Source organism: Triturus cristatus, chromosome 3_1 (genome assembly GCF_964204655.1).
Source record: "Triturus cristatus chromosome 3_1, aTriCri1.1, whole genome shotgun sequence".
In the NCBI taxonomy this organism is placed as follows: domain Eukaryota; kingdom Metazoa; phylum Chordata; class Amphibia; order Caudata; family Salamandridae; genus Triturus; species Triturus cristatus.
The window spans coordinates 856,042,377-856,069,506 of record NC_140583.1 but is presented as its reverse complement, the minus strand read 5'-3'; the positions used below and the strand labels follow the sequence as shown (position 1 = coordinate 856,069,506).

The following is a 27,130-nucleotide window of genomic DNA, read 5'->3' as shown; positions in this document are numbered from 1 at the left end:
GGATCTCCCTAAATACCGCTCAGTCTTGGTTTCTCTCAGCAAGCTGCATTGGCTCCCTTCAAACCAAAGAATTCTGTTCAAGACTCTTTGTCTTACTCACACGGTCTTCTATGACCTAGGCTCAGATGGTTTTAAAGGGCTTTTCCGGCGCTATATTCCCACTAAACAGCTTAGATCAGCCAGTAAAAATCTGCTGGCAGTCCCCAGGTTTAAGAGAGCCAGATGGGGAGGCAGAGCCTTCTCCATCGCCGCTGCTAGGCTCTGGAATTCCCTCCCTGCTGATATTTCTGGACAAGTGTCTCACTCTCTTCCGCAAAGCTCTGAAGACCTGGCTCTTTACAGGTACATCAGTCTGAGCCTTACTTCTATGTCTGTCTGACAGCTCCTCCTGCAGCACCTTGACGCCTCTGGGCTAAGTTTGGGCTTTAGAAGACTAATATTCATTCATTCATTCATTCACTAAACTTCACAATGACTTCCATTTTCTGTCCTTTTTCGTTCAGATGGCTAAGACCATTCCAATTCCTTCTAGACTTATTCTAAAGCTTCTTCATCTAATGTAATTTCACAAGATAACTCCGATGAAACAAGATAATTATTTAATTATTAAAGGTTTCCACATATAGCAAAATTATGGACTTTTTTCATGGTTTACCAGCAGACATATTGGATTCCTTTAAATGGTTTGCTGTTTCTTCCTTCTGTTGCGCTCAGTTAGAATTCATGCTGTGTGAAGCGCCTTTCAAAAACTCTTTAAAAAATGATTATTGCAAGAACATTCTAGCGGGATGTTAAAATTAGATACGTTATTTTAATTAATTTAAAAAATGTAATGAAATGTAGGATTACGTAGAGGTTACTATTTAAGAATTTGCTTGTAATTAAATTGAATTTAAAATAAAATGTAATCCCACATAATCATGTCACTAGATGCCGAAAAGGCATTTGATGTCGTCCATTGGCCTTTCCTAAAACAGGTCTTGGTAAAGTTTGGATTGGGTCCCAAATGTATTGCTTAGATCGATCTTCTTTACAAAACCTCTGTTGCAAGAGTCAGGGTGAATGGTGAGCTACCAACTACATTGCCCATAGAGAGGGGCACAAGACAGGGGTGCCCCTTATCGTCCCTTTTATTTACTCTTGTGCTAGAACCCCTAGCCTGCATAATTAAAACACACCCGGACCTATCTGGATTTCGCACAAGGGAGGGGGAATCAAGTGACGAACAGATATCATTATACATAGTTGATATCTTTTAGAAATGGGATTTCTGGTTGGCTAGGGCTTGCGCCTAAGCCAGGCAGAATCCACCACTCTAGTCAGGGCAAGGGAGTTACACGCTGAAGATAACCCCCGCTCACCCCCTTGGTAGCTTGGCCCGCGGCTCAGTTTCTCGGCTGCAATGTGGGGTGGGCACCCGCTCGAAAAATAAAGCATAAAGCGGGGTGGGCACCCGCTCAAAAGGCACCATAATGCGGGGTGGGCACCTGCTATTTTAAATAATCATAAAGCGGGGTGGGCTCCCGCCAGTTGAAATCACTGCAATGCGGGGTGAGCTCCCGCTTCTCAAGCAGCACAGGGGGAGGAATCCCCCACGCCAGGATTCCCTCTTAAAGGGGCTTCAGCTCTGTGCTGCGAAGCCCATGCTCTCCTCTTCTGGGCAAATCAAGTATAGCCTCACGAGGTGCTAGAAGCAACAAAAAGTCCTTAGAGATGAAGGGGCAGGGCTGGGCCCAGGGAGGCAAGCCCTCATGGCGGTTCCTCCTGGGCCCTAGCAGCAGCACGCCACAGCAAGTTCAGGAACCAGTACAAATTCATGAGGTCACAGCCCCTTTACTTATACCCAGATTTTCTTTGCAGCACAGGGTTTGGGGGAACCAGATGCAACTGGTTCAGGGGGGAATAGGAGCACTTTGTTTACCAAGCTCCTCTTCCCGTTTGTCAGGTGGGGGCTAGGTGATCAGACACACCACAGGGGGCGGAGCCAGCATTGTCCAGGCTAGGCAAAGATTTATTCAGCGTCAGGGGATTACTCCTCCCACTACTCCCAATGCAGATATCCCATTCAGCCTAGTGCTGACTCATCCTGCCCCTCCTGGAGTCACACACACCTCCCAGCCCCTGTCACTCAGAAGCCAGACATGCAGTTCACATCAGGCAGGCAGACACATAGCACACAGAAATGCCAACTTCTAAAAGTGGTATTTCTAAAATAGTTATAATAAATCTGCGCAGTCTATTGCACAGCATTTATTATGACCATTCCAAATATACTAAACTTGACCACGCTGCTCCTCTCATATCAGGAATTACCACTGAAACACTTATCAGGGAATCCCCAATGCATTCCTATGCGAGGGCAGCCCTACAGTAGTGAGAAACCAAAATGGCTGTTTGTCACTACCAGGACGTGTCCCACACTTAAGGTACATGTCCTATCTTTTACCTACAATGCACCCTGCCCATAGGGCTAGCTAGGGCCTACCTTAGGGGTGACTGACATGCAGGAAAAGGGGGGTCATGGACATGGCACCCACTTTAGGTGCCACGTCACAGTGGCAGTGACACTGCGCACACAGGCCCTGCAATGGTAGAGGCCTGAGATAGGTTTGCAAGGCTGCTTTGTTGGGTGGCGCAATCAGCGCTGCAAGCCCACCAGCAGCATTTAATTCACCAGCCCTGGTTATATGAGATACCACTTTATAAGGGACTGACAGGTAAATTAAGTATGCCAAACAGGTGTAGACCAATCTTATCAAATGTAACACAGAGAGTGCACACACTTTACACTGGACAGCAGTGCTAAAGTGTCCAGAGGCCTAAAACCACCAACACCATGTCCGAGAAAAGGCTAGGAGAAAGGCAAAAAGTTTAGGGATGACCCTGCAAAAAGGTCCAAGTCCAACAATATCCTTCTATATGTCACCAAGCTGAATGAGAAGTTACCTGCTATCTTCTAGATATTTAAAAACTATGGAGCTCATGTGGGTTACAGCATCAACTGGGACAAGACTAGCTTTTACCCGGCGAGAGGCCCCTTTGTTGAACGAGACTGCCCTGGGAAATTGCCAATGGACAAGCAAGGATTTAAATATCTGGGTGTCTATTTGACCTCCAATAAAGAAGTTAGCTTGGACCATATAATTCAGAGGGTAATTGCGGATTCCCATGGGCCAGTTGAAAGGTGAAGGACACTGCCTCTGATACTGCTAGGGTGGGCGGCCATATATAAAATGGTTACACTCTTGAAACTCCTGTACATACTCCAAAATACCTACAATAAGATCCCAGAAGACGTGTTTTCCAGAATAGACAATGAAGTCAATAGCTGTTATGGAATGGGGGTGCCTCTAGAGTGGCACTGGAGACATTGCAGAGTAATCAATATAATAGGGGCATTTCCCTCCTCAGTGTCTGGGCATACTATTGGGCAGCACACTTAATAGTGGTTAACGGCTGGAGGTATATGCCCAGAGATCACCCAACATATGTGCTGGAGAGGATCCAGTTCCAGGCTCACTCATACTTACATTACTTATGCGGGAGAAAGGGGTCAAAGAACCTACTGACAGCGACCCAGATGACCATCATTGCCTGGAAAGGGGTAGAGAGGATGACGAAGTGGGACAAGAGGTTGACATGGGTGGGGACAAGTTTAAAGTAATTTAGGAAGCTGAAGGGTTTTAGGCAATGGGGTACACTCGAAATCTCTAAGATAGGTGACCTCATAGAGGAGGGCGCATTGAGTCCCTGTAATTCCCTACAATGGGAATACCAACTACATAACACACGATATTTTAAATATTTGCAAATAAAACACGCCTGGCAGGCAGAAAAGGTAGTAGTAGAGGACCTCCCTGAATATGCTACACTGGAAGGAAGGCTCCTCCAAGGTGAAATAGTTGGTAAAGTGGTCTCCTGGACGTATAAGACGATCCTTAACACCGTCCCAGACACCCTGATGAAACTGATGCACCCAAGGGAGGTGGTGATCAAGTCCCACATACGATGAATCCAATTTAAGGTCCTACACAGGGTATCCTATGACAGGGCCCATCTACATAGATTTGGTAGGGCAAAGATACCTGTCTAAGATGTGGAGACAAGAGTTGGTCATTTATGCACACAATATGGTCCTTCTCCGTAATAACCTCATATTGGTCTACGGTAGTTGAGGAACTTAATAGAATATTGGGCGTGAACTGCTACACGATTGTAAATTGAATCCCATGTAGCATTGTTGATAAACGAGATGTTTTGTATATGTGTTATTCCAAAGAAAAATCTAATACAAATATTTAAATTAATAAATAACATTTAAGAAATGGTTACAGTAATGTTTACAGTGAGGGTTAATCGAGGAACTGAAAGCAGGACAGAATAATGAGGACACTGTCAAGGACTTCTCAATCCGAAGGATAGTTGAGGAATTAAAGGTAGGATGAAGTAAAGATGGAAAAATAAAGGTATGTGTATGACAGGGAGGCAAAGCAAAGCCTCCAGAGGACGCAATATTATAGGTTGCTACTCAGTATCCACCCACACACATTGGGAGAGCTACAGAGTTTTTTAATCCTATACACAGTCCTCCCTAGAAACAAATGACACACAAGTGATAAGGTCTTTTCTGCCAGAGGTGTGGTATTCCACTTACCCTACACTACTTGCAAGAATCCTGAAAGAATTGCATTGGTCGCCTCACCCACTATGGGTGGCATGCTTCATCATCGGCGACCTATTCACGTCGAGGTAGTTGAACAGGAGTAGGATAAGTGGAATACCACCCCTCTGGCAGAAAAGTCCTTAAAAGCAGGATAAGTGGAATACCACCCCTCTGACAGAAAAGTCCTTGACACTTGTTGTTTGTCACTCAATATCACCATGTAGTCAATAGCAAAGGTGCAGTAGATAGGCCGCACCCATTATTTTTGTACTTTGTATGGGCAGTAAGATCCCACAAAGTATTTTCCCCTCTCAGCGCAGTGTCGAAATGAAGTTAAGGTTTATTTCCCACTGTAGCAGGGAGGAAGAGGACGGGTCAAGTCCCTGCAGAGCATTCTTACTGTTTCCAAGCGGCATGTAAAGTCCCCACAAGTTGTTTGATTATTTATACCCTCCCTCTGGAGATGAAGAGCCAGATAGTAAATACCTGCACATTTGCTTCACATATGAATAGGTTGAACAGATAGGAAAGATGTCCCTGCCACAACAGACATCACAGCGATGCATTGCAGGCCAGAACATACTTCATGAGTTACCTAGCTGTTCCTCAAGTATTCTGAATACTTGACCAGCTTCCGCCCCCTGGGATACCCACCGTAGTTCGGACGTTATGAGGAAATCTTCCCTTCTTTGCCCTGGCGCAAGGCTAGTGAAAGTGCAATCGCTGGCCAAAAACCATGCACACCGGTTGTTAGGCAACATCTCACACGTAATTACTGATTTATAAAAAAAATGTTGTAAGCCATTTCACTTCGCCCAAAACAAACTGACCCACACACATCTTTGAATAGTAGAAAGGCCACTTTATTTAGAACAGGTAAACTCTCAAATAACTCGGCGATTTATTTATTTATTTCTCTTTACAATTTAGAATACTAAGCCAAAACCATTTCTAAAATCACATTTCCCCATTTCAAAACTTTAAACCAACCTTCAAACCTCTCTGTGTTACCTTTACCTTGTCATTCTTTTCTTCCCCTTTTTCCTACCCGTCTTCCTGGGATGCCGGTAAGACCGCTCCTGCCTTACCCACCCCAAACCTTGCCACCCAGGAAAACCGAAGCGTTTTCCTGTCCCCACCAACCATTGCAGCCGTAACCTCCCTTCAGCGATCGTTGCTGTTGCACCACAGGTCAACGGCCAATTCCATTGACAAACAATCCCTGATTTCCAAAATGTAATATGCCAGGCCTAATTCTGACAAATGAACCCCATCTGCTCTAAATAACTGTCCCTCTTTACTGGTGATGTTTCCGTGTGACAGATACCTTATGCCCATTCCCGCACAATAGTTTTTCATTTCTTTATTCAGCTTTTTGCGTGCTCTGTCCATTGCCACTTGGTCTCTCGCTTGCCTCCAATGTTGCCGATAAACAAATTCAGTCCATACAACTGTCGTTCCCAACCAGTTGTCCTTGATCACTGCTAGATCTAATTTCATGTTTTTTAATAGCGTAAGACCTGAAAGCGATACGAGATCATTCTCTCCTAAATGTATCAACAGCAAGTTTGGCGGCCGTCTATCATACCTCAATCTTCTGAGAGTTGGGAACAGGTCCTCCCATTTCATGCCGCCTTTTCCATGCCAAAGCAACTCATGTCCTGCACTTGGGAGGCCGAGGCTGTAACCATAACTCTGTCTTACAGCGAAGAGGCCTGCCAATTTGACAAATGAATGTCCGATGATCCATACGTGGCATTTCCCAGACAAAGTGCGGATATCACCTAATATCAAATAAAAAGAAATTAGCATGCCTTTCCAACATTTACTAACTCTACTTGCGTACATACCGTGTACAACACCTGGATTTCCACCTGCCTATTCTCTGAATGGCATCCCACCCTAACCCCAACTTCGCAGCGTCCGTCGCTGCTCCTATTCTGAATGAATGAGTCGCATACTCTGAAGGTGATTCTCCCACTAACAACAAAACCTTCCTCAGCTCCCCCAACAGCTGTATACTAGTAACATGGTGGCCTGACTTATGCACGAAAATATAAGCTGCTGTGGTGGTAGTGGATTTGTCCTGAAACCCCTCCCACTCTAAAACTGGGCAACACTCCCCCAGGCCACTTTTATTCAGAAAAACCCAAAAACTCCTCCCCAATTGGTCAGTTTTTGAACTTCGTAACCAAATCCGAAGCCTCTGCTGTTCGCAAATCACTTCGTCATAACGTATGCCTCCTTTCCCTCTTCTCCCCAATATCTCTGACACTCGAAACGCTCCGAAAAAGAGCCAAATCATTGCCAGCCTGAACAATGCTGTCTCATGAGCGCTCTGCAGCAGCTGAAAAGAAATGGGGGCTCTAGGCAGCCGCCTTGTTACCCTCTTTTTGCTCAAACCTTTCAACATTCTTCGCACCAGAATGCCGTCAACAGGGTCAAAGCCCCAGTGTAACTGTCCAAAAAAGGATACCCCAGCCAGTTTACCCGCTATGGTATTAGATGACAATCCTTGTTTCGCCAGCCATAGAACAAAGTGTAATATAATGTAAGTAAACTGTTGCTTCTTCCACCCCTTGCTGTTACATTGTACATAACTCATAAATTGTAACCACGCTTGTCTGTAAGATTTCCTTGTGGAGTCCGCTACTGAGTTTTCCACAAGCCTTTCAATTGTCAATTCGGGAAAGGGCATCAGCAATGCAGTTATTTACCCCTGGTATGTGTTTGACTCTGAACATAATATTCCATTGTAAACTCACGAACATAAACTCCCGTAACAAGCGTAACACTCTCACATCTTTGGCTTTTGGTGATTGAGTAGATTCACCACAGACATATTATCAATATTAAACAACACAGATCTATTTTGAAGCTCTTTGCCCCATGTGACCAGCGCTACCAAAACCGGAAAAAGTTCTAGAAAGGCGATGCTGCACCCTTGTGTCATCCAGTGCGCTGGCCACTGCTCCGAACACCACCGACCGTCCCAAAAGATACCAAAACCTTTGGAACCAGCCACGTCCGAATATATCTGTACTTGCCAGATGAAACGGTCTTCAATTAATTGTAACGGCACTCCATGGAAATCCTCCAAGAAAACCAACCATATTCTCAAATCTTCCTTCACCATTTTGGATATGCGGACTCTATGATGTGGCCGCCAGGCTCCCGACAGCGCCATGCCTAAGGCCCGACAAAACGCCCTACCTGCCCTTACTACTCTGCAAGCGAACGTCAAATAGCCCAGTAGGCGCTCTACCTGCCTAAGCTCCAATTTAGTTTTTTTCAATGTTTCCTTCACACAGTCTCGAATTTCCCGTACTTTTTCTGCTGGCAGCCTGGCTATTTGTGCTACTGTGTCTATTTCAATGCCAAGAAATGTTGAACAGGTCTGTGGCTCTACTGTTTTGTCCGGCGCCAATGGCACTCCCAGCTCCTTCATCAATTTACAAAAAACATCCAAAGCCGCCTGGCACTGCCTAGTACCTGCCTGACCCATGAAAAGGAAATCATCCAAATAGTGACAGGAAGCTCCTTGCTGGTAACTCTGCGAAAAAACCCAGTGCAGGAAGGTGCTAAATCGCTCAAAGAGGGCGCACGACACCGCACACCCCATAGGTAACACTTTGTCAACATAATATTGCCCCTCAAAATACATTCCCAACAATTCAAAGTCGGTTGGATGAATTGGGAGGAGCCTAAACGCCGACTTGATATCACACTTAGCGATCTGCGCACCTTCACCTACAAAATTCACCTGCTTCAGGGCCTCATCAACTGACGTGTAAGACACAGCCGTGTCTGCTGGGGCGATAAAATCATTAATAGAATAGCCTTCTGGCCAAGACAGGTGCTGGATCATTCGAAATTCTCCAGCTGCCTTTTTAGGGATGACCCCAATAGGCGAAATGATCAAATTTGGCAAGTGACACATCTCGAAAGGGCCGGCTACTCTGCCCAATGACACTTCTTCAGACAGCTTAGCTCGGACTATGTGAGGGAAATCCGTTGCGGATTTCAAATTATCTGCCCACCGACCTTCTCTGGGCCCTTGATAACTAATCTTGAAACCCTCCAAAAAAAACCAAAACAATGTGCTAGCCGCTGTCTTATCATGATATGCTTCTAACCATGGTATCATCGCCTCCAAATTAACTGGCGTAGCCGCCTTTTGTCATAAATTGTAATGGTGCCTCTCTACCCCTGGCCCCCCATCCCTGCTCGGGCCCTCTCTGCCCACCAGCTGTGTTAAACGCCTCGCCAGCTCCCACTCTTCTTCTTTGGAACCTTCTTTTGCCTGGACCTCCCTGTGTAGTAATTTAAAGATGTCGACAAACTCATGGTCCCAAATTTTTTTGTTTCGTCTTTAAAGATAAATGTGTACCCAGGGGCATCGCTAAACCCATGTAAGGTAAATGTTTAGCTACCTTACCCACTTCCTGCGTCATGTCCCCCTCTGTCCTCTGCACCGTCGTACTCCCTACTTTGTCCTTGCTTTGTCAACAACTGAAGCCTCTTCCCCCCAACCTTACTCGACATTACCTGTGGCTGACTCGAGCCGCTGTGTATATCCCTCACCTGTGGTAAGTCTAAATGTGTAACCGATGGGGCCCACACCTCCCACCATGGTGTCGTACCTCTAGGAAGATGTTCTGCTCTGTCCCTCATGCCCACTGGCACACTCGCTCGACGTCTTTTCTTTTGAGACTCTTCAACTGGCAGGTCCGCACGTGACTTCTGTAAGGTAGAAACATAGGCAGTTGACCCCTTCCCTCCCTCCCCTACCCCTTTTTCCGTTCGGATTTGCTGCAGAACTGTACTATTTTCATCTCTACCTTCATCCCAAATCACCTCTTCATCCCCACTCTCTTCTCCATACCCCACATTTTGTCTACTACTGCTAGGCAGGGCTCCATCTCCTATCCCTCCATCAAAAAATCTTGAACACAAATCTGCGCTTGAGCTCTGCGTCTTTGTGAAAAATCCGCACTGAACTTCTCTTGCTGAGGCGCTAAATCGCTAGCCACCACTACCTGTGGCACTTGTCGAGACCGCTGCTCGCCTTGAGCTACAGTCCGCCCAGAAGCAGCTTTTGACCTCTGGGCGCTCTTCCCGCTGGTAGGCTGCTCCGCAACTGGTACTCTCGCAAATGGTAATGTTCTAGCAGCCTCCCTCTCCTGCGCCTCGCCTCTTTGCCCTGAGTGTGGCACCCACACCCACTGCCCTTCATCACACCCTATCTCTGCTAAATCCCCTGGCGCTATTTGACCTGGTGGTAACCTAGGCTCCGGAAAAATACTTTCCTCCATGTCAGGCTCTGACCTATGAGAGGGCCAATTATCGCCCTGCCACGAACTCCCACCCAGCTGGTCTACGCCATATACCCATTCATCCTGATTTGCACTGGACTCACCACCTGCGCCACAAAATCCACACCTTCCTCCCCTATACCAAAACCTTCACCCCTCACTTGCTGTAACCTTTTTCCCCTGCTACCAGTACCCCCACTAAGCCTTTGCCTATTCCTTTTCTGCGCTGGCCGCAACATGCCCACAACCTCTTCTTGGTCCCTGTCACTCCCCGTGTCTGAAGAATAATCCACCAACGGAAAACCTTGTTCCCCCCTAGTGTGCAAAATCATACCCAGAGGTTCTGTCATATCACTAACCTGTTGGTCCTTCGTTCCCACCTTCCCAACGCTACCTTGCTGCTCCCAGCTGAGGAGGCATGGGGCAGTACCCCTCCCCCCACCCCTCCTGCCCCTCACTCTACCTCTTCTGGAAATGAGCCCCCTAAACATTGCCAATGGGGCCCCATTCATGCTAACCTCCCGCCCTGCTATGGCCCCCTCTAAAACTCCCTGAGGCATTGCTATCACCGAGCGCTGTGCAAGGCGTTTTGCCATACCTCTGTCCTCACTGCCATGTGCACCTCCGCTCTTGAGGCGCGTGGCTCTTCGTGTTCCACCAGCCTGCTGAGGCAAGCAGGCCGCTATTGCCCTCTGCACTCCGCTTGCAGCACGACGCCTCATTGTCCTTCCCCTGGGCGCAGACGCAGCCCTCGCCTCAGCTGACAGCAGGTCTTCTCTCCCTGCCTTCTTCAATAAGTCCACTGCTGCCCTCACTTGCTCGTCATCCTCCATGCCTCTCCTGCTTCTCCACGTCGATTCCGGTCCGTTTTTCCTCAGGGAAAACCTTTTCCTCAGCTCTGACTTCACTTCGTTTCTTCCTTTCCCCTACGCTCGCGCTTCCCTAATCTTCGCGCACCTGACTGACTAATTACGCGCGCGCGCGCCTTCCCTGACGTCCCTAGCGTGGCCCGTTCCATTCGGGCGAACAGCCCCAGGGGGAGACTGTTTCTCCGCTCCCCCTGGGGCCCCCCTGTAGCAGTATCAGGACAGTGACTGCCAAGGCGGGTTCTTTTAAGTACATGTTGAAGAAATCTGGAGGAGTAACCATAATTGTGGAGGTGATGTATTTTACAAAGATGCATTCTTTTTAAGATTCAAAGAAGGTTTTTTTCTGAAAAAGATTATGGCAGTGTTTTCCAAACTGTGGGTTGCAACCCCCTGGTGGGTCGCAACCCACTGGTGGGTCGAGAGAAGATTTTTGGTGGGCCGAGAAAGTTGAAGCTCTAAAGATGGCTTTATATTCTATGCTTATCGTGTCACACCTGGTTCGCTTCAAACGCAGAGGGTGAAATGTCTGGCTATGTCTTCTGACAAATTGCTGCTTATTTTTTTAACATAGGGATTGGTGTTCACAAACTACTCTCACTTAGCAGACAGAGAAAGAAAAGTAAAGTGAATTATATGACAGTCATGCTGAGGTACAGGGAGTGTGAAATGAAAGGCTGGAGGATGTCATTTTTTGTAACACAACAAAATATAAATATTTGAAAATAAACTGCATGCATTCACAAGTTAGGAAGGAAAAATTAAGCACATTGTTTTGTAGTTCTGAAGTGTGATGGAAACAAAGATTTTAATAGGATAAAAAAAAATCAAAAAACTTGTTTTGGTGATGCACAAATGATAAATATTAATTGAAATCTGATTCCACACATTATCATTGCGTTCAATATATTTTTATAGGTAAAACTGTCTGTCTGTGCAAATGTAATGGCCATTTGAATGGAAAATGTGCTGTCTGTAAGTGCGCTACCACACGGTACTTTAGTTACATTAAAGAATTAGCCATTTTATGTCCATTAAAGCTAGGTGGGTGGCGAAGGTTTGCTACTCTAGAATGCATTGGCAAAGCCAATAGGTCTTGACAATGCAAGAGCTATTAGCTATGCCAATATGTTTTAGCCATGTTGTACACCAGTGTGGCTGCTATTCAGCATTGCTAAAAGTTAGTGGGGTAAAGGAGAGTGGAGTGGAGTGTTGTAAAGTGGAGTAGGGCGGAATATTGTATAGTGGCGTAGAGAGTCGTAGAGTGGCGTGGAGTGGCATAGAGTGGTGTAGAGTACAGTTGAGTGGCGTGAAGTGGAGTGTCATAGAGTGGCATAGAGTGGAGTGGTGAGTGTTGTGGAGGGTTGTGGAGGGAGCAGAGTGTCATAGAGTGGAAGGGCGTAGAGAGGAGTACAGTGGCGTAGAGTGGAATAGAATGTCAGAGTGGAGTAGAGTGTTGTGAAGTGGTATAGAGTGTTATGGAGTGGTGTATAGCACAGTGGAGTGGAATAAGGGTGTTGCGCTGAGTGGAGTAGAGTGTTGTAGAGAAGAGTGACGTAGAGTGGAGTAGTTTGTTGTAGAGTGGAGTGGCATTGAGTGGAGTAGTGTAGGAGAGTGGAATGGTATAGAGTAGAGTACAGTATTATAGAGTCAAGTGGTGTAGAGTAGAGGGGAGTGGCATAGAGTGTCAGAGTGGAGTGGCATAGAGTGGTGCAGTGAAGTAGCGTGGTGTAGTGTGTCGTAGAATTGAATGGAGTAGAGTGGCATGGAGTGGCCTAAAGGGAGTTGCCTAGAGCTTCGTAGAGTGGAGTAGTGTCATAGAGGTAAGTAGAGTGTTGTAGGGTGGAGTGGCATAGAGTTTAATGGAGTAGAGTGTCATAGAGGAGTATTGTGGAGTGGAGTGTTGTAGAGTAGAGTGTTGCTGAGTGGACTATAGTGATGTGGTGTAAAGTACAGTGGTGGATAGTAGATTGCCAATAGAGTGCATTGGCTTTGAGTAAAGTGGTATAGAGTCCATTGGCGTATAGTGCAGTGACATAGAGTAGAGTGGTGCAGAGTAGGTTGCAACGGCATAGAGTGGAGTGGCGCAGAGTGGAGTATAGTGGTGTAGAGTGCAGTGACGTAGAGTAGATTTTTCAAAGTGGAGTGAAGTGGCGTAGAGTGCAATGGTGCAGGGTACAGTGCATTGGCGTAGATTGCAGTAGAGTGGCGTAGAGTTGAGTGGTGCAGAGTACAGTGCAGTGGAATAGAGTGTTGTAGCATAGATTATAGTGGCGGAGAGTGTAGTCTTGCAGAGTAATGTCATAGAGTGCAGTGGCATAGAGTGAATATGTGTAGAGTTCATTGGCATAGAATGGTGTAGAGTACAGTGGTGAAGAGTGCAGTGGTGCAGAGTAGAGTTGAGTAGAGTGCACTGGCATAGAGTAGAAAGGCGTAGAGTCTAGTTGTGTAAAGTGCAGTGTCATAGAGTGTGGTAGTGCACAGTTGATTAGAGTTGCGTAGAGGGTAGTCGTGTAGAATATGATGGTGTAGAGTGCATTGGCGTAGAGTGCAGTAGTCTGGTATAGAGTAGGGCAGTGCAGAGTAGAGTGGCACAGAGTAGAGTGACAGAGAGGTCAGTGGCAGAGAGTGCAGTTATGAAGAGTAGAGTATCATAGAGTGCAGTGGTGTAGAGTGCATTGGTGTAGAGTGATGCAAAGTAAAGTGATGTAGAGTGGCGTAGAGTACAGTGGCGTACAGTAGAGTGTTTCATGTTAGAGTATAGTAGTCTGCAGTATGGTGGTGCAGAGTACATTGGTGTGCAGGGTTTCCCAATTTCGCTGCATTAACGAACACATTTTTCAATTATTTGGAAAAGTGTTTTTGAGGAGTAAAAAACACGCACATTCTTGTTTTTATCAACTGACCATGCCTATATTTTTATAACATTCTTATGGCACATACTGCATGCATGAGTGCTGCTTTACAGAGCTCTGTTAACAAATGTGTTATGTGTATCTATAGCCACAGCACAGGGACATGCACTTTTTTATGCTGTGTAGTTCTGCCAGATATTCTTAGCTTTGTAGATCTGTAGCCGTGAGTGATTTGACAGCAGGGCTTTGAAATGTTTGTTTTCAGAAGGAAACTCTAATCTTTATGATTTTTAGGCTATTGCTAGTAACTGTGAGGAGTGCGTACCACATACTCCTAGATACCGTCCTGTGAAGGGTTAACGCGCAGCCTGTGCCAGCGGGGTCATTTGCGTAGGCCATTTATACTTTTCTGGAGGGATCACAACATGGAAAGGCTGCATAGTTCAGATTCCAGAACTGCTACGCAAGCAGCGAGTTGAAAGCGCGCGCCTGCACTCTGTCACTGCCTCACATGGGGACACGCGAGCGCTGCGCGGGACAGGCCCCAGCCACCGCCGAGTCATTGTAAATCTGGGAACTCACCTCGCCTGTCCTCTCACGGCACACAGCAGCCATTGCTCGCACACTTTGGGGAACCGGCGTGAGTGTTCTGCGACTGGCGTCATCACGCGGTACTCTTGGGCTGCGTTGTGGGACTCGGAGGGGTTCCGATGTGAAGCGGAGCACGTGGCGTGTCACAGAAAGTGCCGGAACTAGACTTTGTTTTGTTTTTCCTGTTTTCACAGGCTTGGGCGGCGTGCAGCATTTTGTCATTATGAGATGTCGTCTCTCAGTGCTTCATTTGTGCAAATTAAATTTGACGACTTGCAGTTTTTCGAAAACTGCGGCGGAGGGAGCTTCGGCAGCGTGTACCGCGCACGATGGATGTCACAGGACAAGGAGGTGGCCGTGAAGAAGCTTCTCAAAATAGAAAAAGAGGTAAGGCTTTTATTTTGTGAGTTTGTAAAGCTAATAAAATGCAGTGTCTGTTTCCTGGGCACATTTCAAAGTCAGCACAATCATTGTGTTTCTCCCAGAACTAAAAGATGATCTCGTTTTCAAAGGCTTGTTTTACTTTTAATGTCTTGTTCCTGGAGTGCGACCACGAGAAGACCCTGCTTGAGATGTTTGTGACGTTTGCATTGGCTATAAAAATAAGACTTACGTTGTTGACGCTGTGGCTATCATTATCTTGTACAGCGCTTTGACGAACTCTAGACTTAGAATCATGAGAGCTGGGTGCACAAAAATAATAACCAATTGCAGGTGGAAGGTAGTGCGGCAGACTCCGCTTGTATTATGTATGCAATTTTCTTTTTTTTCAGATTGGACCACGCCATTAATTTTATTGACAATTCACTGCCACTGCACTGCTCACTCCTCACCCCCATGCTCATACACCACTTTCTCTGCTCTCTGGCACTTCTTCACTAACAGCGCCCCATGTGCTCCTTGCAGCCCCTGAACACTCGCTGACTGCCCTCTCTCTGCTCCTTCCCCTTCAGCCATGGCCACTGGAATTATGTGGCAGGGGAGGACCAAAACTATGCAGCGGGTTGACTAAAATTATGTGGTAAGAAAAGGCAAATTTTAGTAACTTTTGATCCATTAGAGATAGAAACACTTTTTCTTAAATCTGCAGATTATGCAGCAGATTATGGGTTTTTTAGCAAATGCGTCAAATCCATAATTATGCGGAAACGCTTTAGAATTACAGAATTCCATTAACACTTCCGCTCACTCCCCTACTCTGTGCCCCGTCTGAAATCCCATTGCTGTCTCTGTTGCGGACCCTTCAGTTCGCACACTCCCCCTCTGAACAGTCACTGCACTACTGGGCATGACGCAAGGTGCACAGCCTGTCGCATTCAAAACCTTTTTTATGAGGCTGGCAGGTGTTCCTGACTTCAGTGTTGAGACATCTGAATTGATTGACAAGAATGATCTACAAACCTATAGATAGTATAACAACTACATTTAACAAAACCAAAGTGTTTGAGACCAATAATTTGCTAGCAACTTTATTCTAAAGGCGTTTTAAGTAAATTAAATGGCTTGCTATGCACTGATTGTTAAAAACATATGTTGCACAGATTCTGCGGAAGCTGAGCAGTCGGCCTAGTGTGTCGTCTACAAGGATCAACTAATGGGGCTGCTAAAAATCGTACTGTTCATCACAATGGGATCTCCCTAGGATTGTACTTGCTATCACAAAAGAAACTACGCTATAGTGCCTCTGTTCCAAAGCAAAGCTTTGGTGCGCTTTCAAGTTCCTTATGCCGCACTCGCGTGACGTGATAATTCCCATGAAGCGGTGATTGCCCTCCTAAAAGCAGAGCTAAAAATATTTGTAGCGTCCGAGTCCCCGTGCCCCTCAGAACTGGGTGCCCATGCTTGGAACAACTGCTATTGTGGTAAAGGTTTCAATGCGCTCTTTCAGATGAAGTCGAAATGCAAAGTTGTATTGTGTTTTTCCATATAGACGTTCTGTGAGCAGCGCAGACTGCAGTAAACCACGTGTCGCCCACAGCGACGTTTCTAGCCACCATGCACAACTGTTTTTCTTTTCACAGCAGAGCTCACAAATAAAAATAGATACATGAAGCATGCTTTGGGTATCCTTTCGACATCCTCATGTTAAGACCTCCCAGACAGCAGTTAAGAGAGTCAGCCAATGAGGTCACCCGCTCCCTGGTAATGCAGTAACTTTGTCCCTCTGTCAGCATGGGGCATGCACAGGTTTCTGAAGAACGCTGCTGGAGCGTTCCAGTCTGCTTACAGCAGAGTCACGCTCTGTGATTGGCTAACGTAGAGGAGCTTTCAGAACCTCCTGAGGATATTGGGCCTGGCAAGTGACAGAGAAAGTAGGCGCACAACAGTTCACCTGCTGCTCGGCAGCATTACAAGCATGCGACACTTTTCTTCCAGGATAGGTAATGCTGAAAGTTCACTCCCATGATGGCTTTTTGAATTCAACGCTCCCCACTTCAGGTCAACAGATGGGGTGATCTGAATGTCACCATTCAATTCCCCGAAAGGCAAACTCAGCCTTTCATCCTTCTAAGGATGTCAAATGGAGGACTAAAGCATTGGATAATGGTGACACGCGTTATTGCGAGTGCTTAGAGATTTCACAATTGCAGCAGTCTCTTCACAAAGCAGAAATTCCCATGGAAAACCGCAAAATGTCTAATAAATAGTAAAGTTTAAAATGTCACAGAAGGTGTGCAGGTTTTGGATTTTAGCTCTCTGTCCCCAAAATATTCTGAACATCAATTCTAGTGAACACAATTATAAAAAGTGCCTTAGTTGCTGAATTTGGAACTTGGTTGCGTTACACCCTAATAACAGCTTCATCTCTCTGTACCTGCGGGTATGTGTAATTGTATAATGGAATTAAGTAAAAAGCTACCAACCTTCATCACATCCCAACCACACCACTCGCTCTCTACTCTTCAATGTAAAGTGAACATAGAGGATGTGGCCTAATGGCTAGGGCGGTGGACCTCGAATCTGGGAAACTCGGTTCGAGTCTCAGCAACGACGCTTGGCATCCTGTGGTACTTGGCAAATCACTTAATCTCCCAGTGCCTAATAAAAAAAAAAATGTCTCAGTCGGTCGAGTTTGTGCTATATAAAACTCCGAAAATAAAATTAATATTGTGACACTCCTGCTACAATAAACTGTTGTCTGTACAGTGCTCCGGTCCTCTTTGGAGCCAGGTCTGCGCACTATCAAATATGGACGTCCAATTAGCAGCTGTGATTGCAGCTCATCATACCTGTGGTCTCACAGAGTGTGCATTGCAGTAGGTCTTTTCATCCAGCCACAATATTCCCCTCCTATGACATCATCCCTGCTGACGGTGTCACTCACAGACTTTCAGTTCCACTAATAGGGCCCCATTTCCACACAAAAAGGAGGGTCTTTCATTACCCAGCAGGGCCAGCACCCCCAGTGATTTCCAGTGCCACAGCAGCATTCTCAGACTCGCTAGCAATGTCAGGGGATCCAATCACAGTACCATCTAAGTCACTGCCAGTGTCACAGCCACCACACACTGAAAGTGTTGCGCTCCTTTTCCTTAGCAAGATCAGTACCCACAGTACCACCACTTCCACTTGCCACCAGGGCCAATATCCCACTGCACTCACTTATTTTACTTTTTATCAGATTTTAGCAAACATATCAGTTTGATTTGATGGATTATACATTAGTAGCACTGCCAGTGCATAGAAGCAGTAGTTAACATGAAGTCTAAAAAGAAAAACAGGGTATGAAATAATTGAGCCAGTTGTAAGGATGACCCTGTCGAAGACATATGCACTTTTATTATAGATATGGTTTTACAGTCACTTGAGCATGCAGATATGATATATAAAGATACACACATATTTACACCAGATATGATATATACATATTTACAACAGTGTACTAATTTACTTGAATGTGCTGAGTAGGACAGTAAGTATTCTCTTACATCCCACACGTTCCCAAAGATGAGCTCTTGGAGGTGGGATTGCCCATAGGACGTTGCAGCGCACAGATCCCACGAGGTAGAAATATCAGAATGTGAAGGTACACAATAAGTGCATAGGCAGTCGCACACAGGCCTTGGGTCTGCTGCCCCAGTCACAATCACCTGCAGTGATTCTTCATCGCCATTATACGAAACCCTCAGGCACCTCTATGGCCAATGTGGGCCTGACAATGAATGCATTGCAATCCAATACATGTACTGAAAGCATTATAGTGATCTGAAACAAATGCTGTTTTTATTTGCATTCAGGTATTTTAATGCTAGCTATGTGTTTACAGCATGTTTTATGTTTGCCACATGTAGATTTATTCACATTGATTTACTTTCTGAGGACAGCCTTTGGCTCATGATGGCATCAGCATGAACGAGTGGCGCAGTAAGATACAGTAGTTTGTCTTTTATCGATTGTTGGGTGGGTCAAGGGAGACAAACGTTGGTATGCAATGGCACTATGCATGTATGTATTTGAAGGTCATGTAGCTTGGGTGGGTACAAGCCACAAATAGACGTTCGATTTTTCCACCAAGTTGCCTTTATGCACTACTGCCTGAAGCCTCTGTGACAGGGCAAAACATCTGAGAGCCTGGAGGATGCTAGCCAGTGCCCTGCATCTCCTTCTTGACTGCTGCCCATGACCTATGAGCCACCGTGGACCTTGAGGTGTCCTCTTGTTACATTGGTCATGAACACTAGAAACTAAGTTGACAGATGTAAATTCAGAAGGGGGCTCACTAGAAGAAGAGCGAGGGGTCCCAGCTCCCACACTTGCACAGATTGACCAACTAGCTACAGGCCACTAGCGGCAGTTAATGTGTATGATATCAATGCCTACGATACTGTACTGTCCCTGTTCATTGATGTTGTTGAGCTGCTCCAAGGAAGTGGTGTAGTTGTTTATACTGTATATATTTTAAGGCGCACCGGTGACTGGGGTAGATGGGAGGGGGTGGGGTTAGTGGGGGACACAGCAGGCATCATTTTATGATGAACACATTACTATGTTATTAATATTGCCTACACTGTTTAGATTGGAAAAGTTAATAAAAATACATTAAAAAAAAAAATGAACACCAGAAACTAAGAAGGACTCAGTAGATTTAGCTATTCCTGCCACAAAAGGAGTGATGTTGGTGATTCGGGAGGACATACGAATCTGCCTCTGTATGCCTCAAATGTCTGGTGACCAGGGGCCCAGAACGCGCCACTCACAAATGCAGCGAATCCAGCGAACTGTGCCCATAATGCCCTCTCACCCTGTACTGGTTGCCCTGGGGGAATTACTGGCATTACAAAACTCAGAAAAACAGGTAGCGTTTAAGCTAGATTAACAGGAAGGAATGCTGTGTTCTGGCCTGTATCTGTGACAGCCTTTGTGTCACTTCGCATCTATATCACACAAATCTCTCTCCTTTCAGCTATTTTAACTGTATTAGGGCCTCACATTTAATGCTTTGTCTGAGATCTCTAATTCCTTGAAAATTATATTGTGTTTATGTGTGCCTCCACCTGCTGTTCATCCCAGCAGATTGTGAAGGTCTATACTGCCCACTCAATATATGTGGAGGCTTAGGGTACTTGTGGCCATGTGTACAAACATCTTTGCAGTCAGAAAACCTGTGTATCAGGCTTTGCAACCGCAAAACACATTTTCATACTGTACACAACCCCTTTTGTGAGTCATGAAAGTCTTTCCACCATTTAAACGGAGTTTAGTGATCCTTTCTAAATCACCAATATCAAGGGACGTGGAAGGACCACCCACCCCTCCTTTTGAATTTGTAAAGGAATGTATCAGTGGTTTATGACCTCAATTGTAGTTGCAAGCCATTGAAAAGATGCCTCTTCTCAAGGTGGGCTGGAAACTGGTTTGCAAAGGGAGAGCTCTTCCCAGGAGATAGTTTTTCCTTTGAAATCATTATGGGTGGCTTTGGGTGAGAACTGGCATTTGTCCAGCAGATCCCTGCACGCTCCCTCCCCAATGTGTCTCCAAGCACCATCCAACAATATCTTTATTGAACACATGCTTTAATAAAAGTAGGCCTGGGCGAAAATTTTGTTCCGTTCGCGGAAATTGCGATAATTTGACATTTTTGCGTTCCGCGGAGAGCGCGAAAATGTCAAAATTTCCGCATTCCGCAGCTTGGCGATAATTTGTTTCTTGCTCGCGCTGTAAAATAATACATTCTCGTGCGTGCGCGCGATCGCCTTACCTGAATCCCTGCGTTCGCCGGCAAGTTTTCTTGATCCGGTCGCGTTCTCCATGAGATGTTGTATTGTTTTTAGCAATTTGCGCTGTCTTGCGACAGTTCGCGCCCGCAGTGACGTCATGCGTCGCGCGATCACGTCTTTCTTCTCGCGATCATGCACCGCGAGAAATCTGAAAACAAGATGGCCGCGCCCGCGAGCAGCCACATGGGTAAGTTGGCGAGCCGCAACCATGCAGAAAATCTCGCGAACATGCGGGAAAAAAACTTCCGCATCTCCGCGATATTTCCGCGTGTTTGCAATAATTTTTAACATTTTCGCGATAATTTGCGAAAGTGGATTTCGCAAATTCCGCCCACCCCTAAATAAAAGTATGCTTCCCATTTGGGAAAAGCAGAGACCCAGATGGTGGTTTGTTGTGCCTTGGATGCCACTATCCCAGCATTCACACGATGCTGCAAACTGCAGCCTGCCTAATTCGTTTTTGCCACCATTCCTCCCACCAAAAATGGAAAAATCTGCAATGTGACCTATTTGTACAAAACTACACCCCATGTGAAAACCAGCTGATGTGCAATCGGCACCTCCCAGATTTGTGAACACAGCACATCAGGCTCTTCTATTATTTCTTGACCATTTCTTTAAAACAATTAAATACACTTTGGTGATTTTTTAAATCATTTTCTCTAATTACTGTACTCTGCACATAATTATGAAAAATTTGCTGTAAAAATGTACTGCGAATGTGCTATTTGCTTTAAAAATGTACTATGAACACGTGCGAAGAACAGTTCACTGGCTGTTTGTTCGTGGTGCTTATTGCTTTTTTTTTTGCACATTTTCTTTAGTTCGAAAAGCATTTTTGCATCAAAACGAACATGTCACATTACATGGTAAAATATAGCGCTAAATGACAAGCTTGCATTTTGTGTAATTACGTTTAAGTTGCTGAAATAACGCATAATTATGTGAAAAGAAATGGTGCCAATTTCTCCTTACCCCCATAATATGTAATCAGTACGCCACTTCTCGTTGTATTTTTAGGAAAGAAAGAGTAAAGGATACAGTACAAAAAAAAATACAGTATTACAATCCTTAAAAATAAATGAGTTTCATCTATTTGCATCAATTTATGACAATATAGGACAGATTAACTAAAGAGGGTTATCGGCTTTGTTGATTGTTATGTATTCTACATAGGAGAGGATAGGAGAATGGGAGAGAGAGAGAGAGACAGGTGAAGCAAAGGGAGAAGGAGGGAATGCGCCATAGTAGTGAGGGTGGGTAGAAACAGCCGTCTTCTTTGAAGATGGTTGTAGTAGTATTAGGGGAACCCATAGAGCAATGTCTGATTTAGCTAACAGTCTTTACGTGGGTATTATCCTCCTGTGGCTTAAAGGGTTTGTTAAATTCAGATTGTCTGCACTTATAGTAAAATGAACAATTGATGGACAGAACAGTGTCATACATTCACCCCAGTACAGCGATCTGGGCCTAAATCCATTGTTTTTTTGCTCACCATGCCATTCCAGTTTGGCCCCAGCCATATACAAATCAGTCTTGACCCTGCACCCAATGGGAACAGTCCAGCCCGAACTGCCAGGCCAGGACCTCCCTGGACTGGAAGGAAGCATCCTAGGACCGGTTTCGGGGTTTCACCCCATATCAGCCAGGATAGCTTGACTCCAGTGGCATTGAGAGCATGGGACCCACATTTGGGCATACCCGTCCCACTCTTGGTGACAAATGCAAAAAGAACAATTGATGGACAGAATGCAGAACATTGTCATACATTCACTCCAGTGCAGAGATCTGGCCCTTAATCCATTGTTTTTTTGCTCACCATGCCATTCCAGTTTGGACCCAGCCGTATGCAAATCAGTCTTAACCCTGCACCCAATGGGAACGGTCCAGCCCAAACTGCCAGGCCTGGTCCTCCCCAGCTTGACTCCAGTGGCATGGAAATTCAACCCAGATTCAACCCAGATCTGTGACTGGGGGTGAGTGTCTGAAAAGATTCAGCGCTCCGTCCATCATTTCCTTGTGTTTGCTTAGTTTGCCCTAAGTTAGCAGGGTATGCCCAGTATGGGTCCTTTGCTCACTTTGCCACTGGAGTCAAGCTAGCCTGGCTGATGAGGGGTGTTACCCCGAAACCGGTCCCAGAATGCCTGTTTCTGATTCAGGGAAGACCTGGCTTCACAGTTCGGGCTGGACTGTTCCAATGAGGCACAGGGTCAAGACTGAGTTGCATATAGCTGGGTCTGAACTGAGGTGGCGAAGTGAGCTAAAGAATGAGGATGAATTCAACCCATATCTGTGACTGTGGTGCGTGTCTCAAAAGTTTTAGGGCTCAGTCCATCATCTCATAGTGTTTGCTTTGTTTGCCCTAAATTGGCAGGGTATGCCCAGACATGTGTCCCTTGCCACAGGATTTAAGCTAGCCTGGCTGATGAGGGGTGTTACCCCGAAACCGATCCCAGGATGCTTGTTTCCAGTTCAGGGAAGATCTGGCTTCTCAGTTCGGGCTGGACTGTTCCCATGAGGCACAGGGTCAAGACTAATTTACATACAAGTGGGTCTGAACTGAGGTGGCGAAGTGAGATAAAGAACAATGATGGATTCAACCCAGATCTGTGACTGGGGGTGAGTGTCTGAAAGGTTTCAGGGCTCTGTCCATCATCTCCTTGTGTTTGCTTTGCACTTATAGTAAAGCAGACCCATGCCCATCATGTATTGAAAAGTTTTGGTATGATTTCCAATCGCAGAATATATTTTTGATTTCTATTTTTAGGAGGAGATCAGTGGGGTGTAGGTCATGTTTATTTAATGAAGGAAGTAGCATGATGGATCAAGGGCCCAGGGATATTTAATAACGTTAATGGAGAGACTTGTGTGGAAGATCTTATTAATGGTGCTCTCAATTTCTGCTCTTAAGGGTTTTAACATAGAGCAGTCAAGCAACATATGAGCTAGAGTACCAGTTGCTTTATTGCAGTTCCAACATTTATCTGAGGTGAGTAGACCTAATTTAAATAGTTTTTTGGGGGTCCAGAATGATCTGTGTGAAGTCCATATTTTGCATTGAGTCAGTATGGGAGATATCTTGTCTTTGGTAACTGATCCCCCAAATTTCTGGCCACATTATTTTCACTAGGTGGCTGAGTATTAAGCAGAAAACTAGGTTTGTTCTATTTTTTTAGTGACGTTGTGATAAGTCTATTAGTGTGATTGTTTTTATTTAATATTTTGTGTAATTTCGATGGAACATGGTTGGGTGGAGACTTTCAATAGTAATACAGTAATTAAATTGAATCAGAGTTATGATGTAGTGATATTCTCGCTTTTTTATTTTTTTTTAATATAAAGTCAGAAATTAATTTGTCTGGAGTGTTATAGAAATTTGTAGACAGTTGTATTGGGAGCATAAAGGTAATGACATTGATTTGAGTAGCGAGCCTCATTTTAATGGACTTAATTTTTTCCCACCATGTTATGAATTTTTGGGGGGCGTGCATTAATGAGATTCCTGATTTTTGAGGGTGCTGTTTGCTCAGGGTGTACTTTGGTGTCAGAAATGTTTCTTTTAAATTGCTGACCTAAATATTTAATGTGTTTAGATTGGAAGTGGAACGTTTTTTTGTCTTATCCATGTTTATAGAGTATCCTGAGATTTTCACTTAATTGTCAATAGAATTTAGAATTACTGGAATGGCAGAGCGAATTTTTCAGTGAATATCAGGACATCATCTGCATATGCAGCGATTTTATATTTATTAGGTAAGAGTGGGATGCCTTCTATCACGTTGTTGACTCTTATTGTGGCTAAAAGAGGTCCCATTGCAAGTACAACAACTAAAGGTGGTAGCGGGCAACCTTGTCTGGGACCCTGAGATAACAATATACTATTAAATAACCATTGATCTTTTTGCAGGCCGAGGGCTGGGTATAGAGGGCGAAAACCATCTGTTCTATGTTTTTACCCAAATTAAACTTTAAGGGTGATCGTAGGATCGTAGGATGGTTCATGAGACTTTATCAAAGATTTTTTCAGTATCGAAAGCCATTGCCGTCGCCGGGGTCACCAGGGTCTTAGCTCTTTTAAAAACATGCTAATTGAGCCAAATGTTATGACTGCTCTTGACAACGTCAGTCTGTAAATTATGAATTAGTTTTGGTAATGTCTTCTCCAGTCTCATTGCAAGAACTTTAGCTTAAATCTTGCGTTCCACGTACCACAAAAACATGATATTTTGTTTGTTTCAATAGGGTCTTTATCAACTTTATGGATGACTGCTATTGTTGCCTTAGAGGTTGTCCTTTTTATCATCCCAGTTTCTTCGTAACGTCTATATAGATTACCCATATATGTCATCAGTGAGTTTTGAAATGTCTCTTTAAAGCTGTCTGGGAGACCATCGGTGACTGGTGCTTTATCTCCTTTAAAGGACTTGATTGCCAAGTTTATTTCTGAGACGTCTATAACTTTGTTAAGGGCTTGATTTTCTCTGTTATCTATGGTGGGGAGACTTATATCTTCCAAATATTTCTTACAGACTCCCATAGTGGAGATGACCTGAGGAATGTATAGTTTTGAATAGAAGTCCTGAAAGCATTTCATTATATCCTAGTAGGTTTGTATCAATCTTTTAGTTTATTTAATAAAGTTACACGTCTTCCAGAGAAGCTATACCACTTCTAATATCATTTCATTGATTTAAACTTCTCCTAAATTAATATGTGCAAATGGAGTTTCACTTCACTATTTAGCTTGCATCCTACCAGAGTTGAAATTGTAACTAATGTAGGTATGTGCAGATGTTTGAAGACTTCTGGGGTAAAAAGTGTCCTTATGATAAGCATTTCTGTATAAACAATGCTACCGCCACAAAGACTAATAAGGTCTCCTACTACTGTACCTCTTAGTTCATTTAAAGCTCACCTGAATAAAAATGTATCAGAAAATTGGCCGTGCGTGGTGTCAAAAGTGCAACTGGAATGAAGTGTAACCCGCACGACTGGCTATCACACTCGCCACACAAGTCTCGATTCCTCAGGCTTCTGTACTCCCGTCCAGTAAGTGTTGGAATGCTGACCAGTCAGGCCTGTTCCAACCCTTTCTAGTTATGCAAAGAATGACTGGATAATGCCTATTAATACGGGTTGATCTGTCTCACCTCTGGGTGGATTGCTCCAGGACTTGGCTGCCCAGAGCATGTACCACAGACGGCTTTATAATCAGGTGCGCAGCTTCCATTGGTGCAGCAGCTGCAGTGGCACCAGCGCCAAAAGGCCTGAGGGGCCCTCTAAACCCTCATTATTGCTGTATTTTATCATTCAAACCGCAGCTGGTGGGGTGTCATTTCATCTTTGCACTAGGGGCCATGACATAGTGGCTACACTCGGTCTTATAATGTCCTTTCACATGCCCCCCCCCCTCCACTTAGGCTGACCCCAGAGAATGTAGTGTAATATAATATAATCTTCAGTCCCCTGGTTTATCTTTCTGCCAGTCCTTGGCCAGACCCCCCCCCCCCCCCTCAGCATATACTACGGGCAGCTGAATTTTATCCATTTTGCAGTTGAACTCCGGGACTCATCTACAGGGGGAGTGGCCGCATCGGGTGCTTTCCCTGTGGGCTGGAAGGGTGGGGGCTGGTTTTGCTGGTTTTGGGGCGGTGGGGGCGTTTTTGTTACTGGGGGGCCGGTTTTACAGCAGTGCTGCAATATCCCTCCCCTGTAACAAAAGCAGCAGCAGTGCTTCACTCTAGCATCCCCCCCCCCCACAACCGGTGCAATAGAATTACCAGGGCTGCTTTGCATTCTCAAATGCCCTGCTCATCTATAGTTAATGATGCTATGGAACAGTTCACAATCAATGTCGCTTCAGCGGTATGATGCAGACCACTCTAAGATGGTGGATTTCTGAATAACCGTATCTGTTCTCATGCGTTTCCTAATGCACCTTGGTATGCCCGAATGCAGTAACCTGGGCTGGGATTTCTTTCCTTAACAGGCATGACATGAACACACTGGCCAGAATGTTCTCACACACTCTTTACCTGTGCAGTCACTGGCTGAGCTTTTTGTAGTAGGTGTAAATTCAATCAATGTAAAAAAAAAGGAAAATTAGTGAGTATTTTTAAAAAAACATCTTCTTTCCTCTTCGAGTTTAAGGCATTGATACACTTATGACATTTGGATTTGGTGTTGTAGAAAATTGATGCACGGCACAGAATTGTTCGCCTTTGAGCCTCTCTGGAGAACTTTCTGGTCCCAAGGGTGTAGTACAGTTCAGTAAGTGGCTGAGCAGCACAAGGCTATTCTAAGTGGATGCGCAGTGTGGGAAACTCCTGACCTCGACTTCCCACGATTCATCCGCTTACTGGATACATTGTCAAATTCCTTTTGTAATGAGCTCCGTTAGGCAATTTATTCCATTGCTGATCTCTTCAGAAAATTGCAGTCAGCAAAAATCAGAGTTCTGACGCTTGGTCCATCTTGTTCTCAGATCTTGCTCTTTCTCCAGCAGTTATCGGTATGTAGCAGCTCAGAGACCTTCTCCGCACACTCATGGTATAGAAACTTTTCACTGAGACGTAACCTCGCTGCATGACAGAAGATTAAATGGGCCAAGTGATGAATGATG

The 27,130-nt window shown here is 45.1% G+C and overlaps 2 protein-coding genes across 7 annotated transcripts in view; one reads left to right on the top strand and one right to left on the bottom strand.

Moving 5' to 3' along the window:
- Positions 1–8,603, bottom strand: part of LOC146861184 (uncharacterized) — a 47,179-nt gene extending 38,576 nt beyond the window's left edge. Inside the window, exon 1 of the mRNA XM_085646214.1 lies at positions 7,877–8,603. Within this exon, the coding sequence (XP_085502340.1) occupies positions 7,877–8,603 (727 nt within the window). The remainder of the gene's footprint in view (positions 1–7,876) is intronic.
- Positions 1–27,130, top strand: part of MAP3K20 (mitogen-activated protein kinase kinase kinase 20) — an 839,253-nt gene that overhangs the window by 97,490 nt on the left and 714,633 nt on the right. For 2 of the 6 annotated variants that reach the window (XM_085645278.1, XM_085645281.1), the window contains exons 1-2: positions 14,210–14,339; positions 14,485–14,677. In XM_085645278.1, the coding sequence (XP_085501404.1) occupies positions 14,519–14,677 (159 nt within the window). In that variant the 5' untranslated portion in view covers positions 14,210–14,339; positions 14,485–14,518. Of the gene's footprint in view, positions 1–14,209; positions 14,371–14,484; positions 14,678–27,130 lie in introns of those variants that run through there. The other 4 variants (XM_085645277.1, XM_085645280.1, XM_085645276.1 and 1 more) reach the window with 2 other exon arrangements.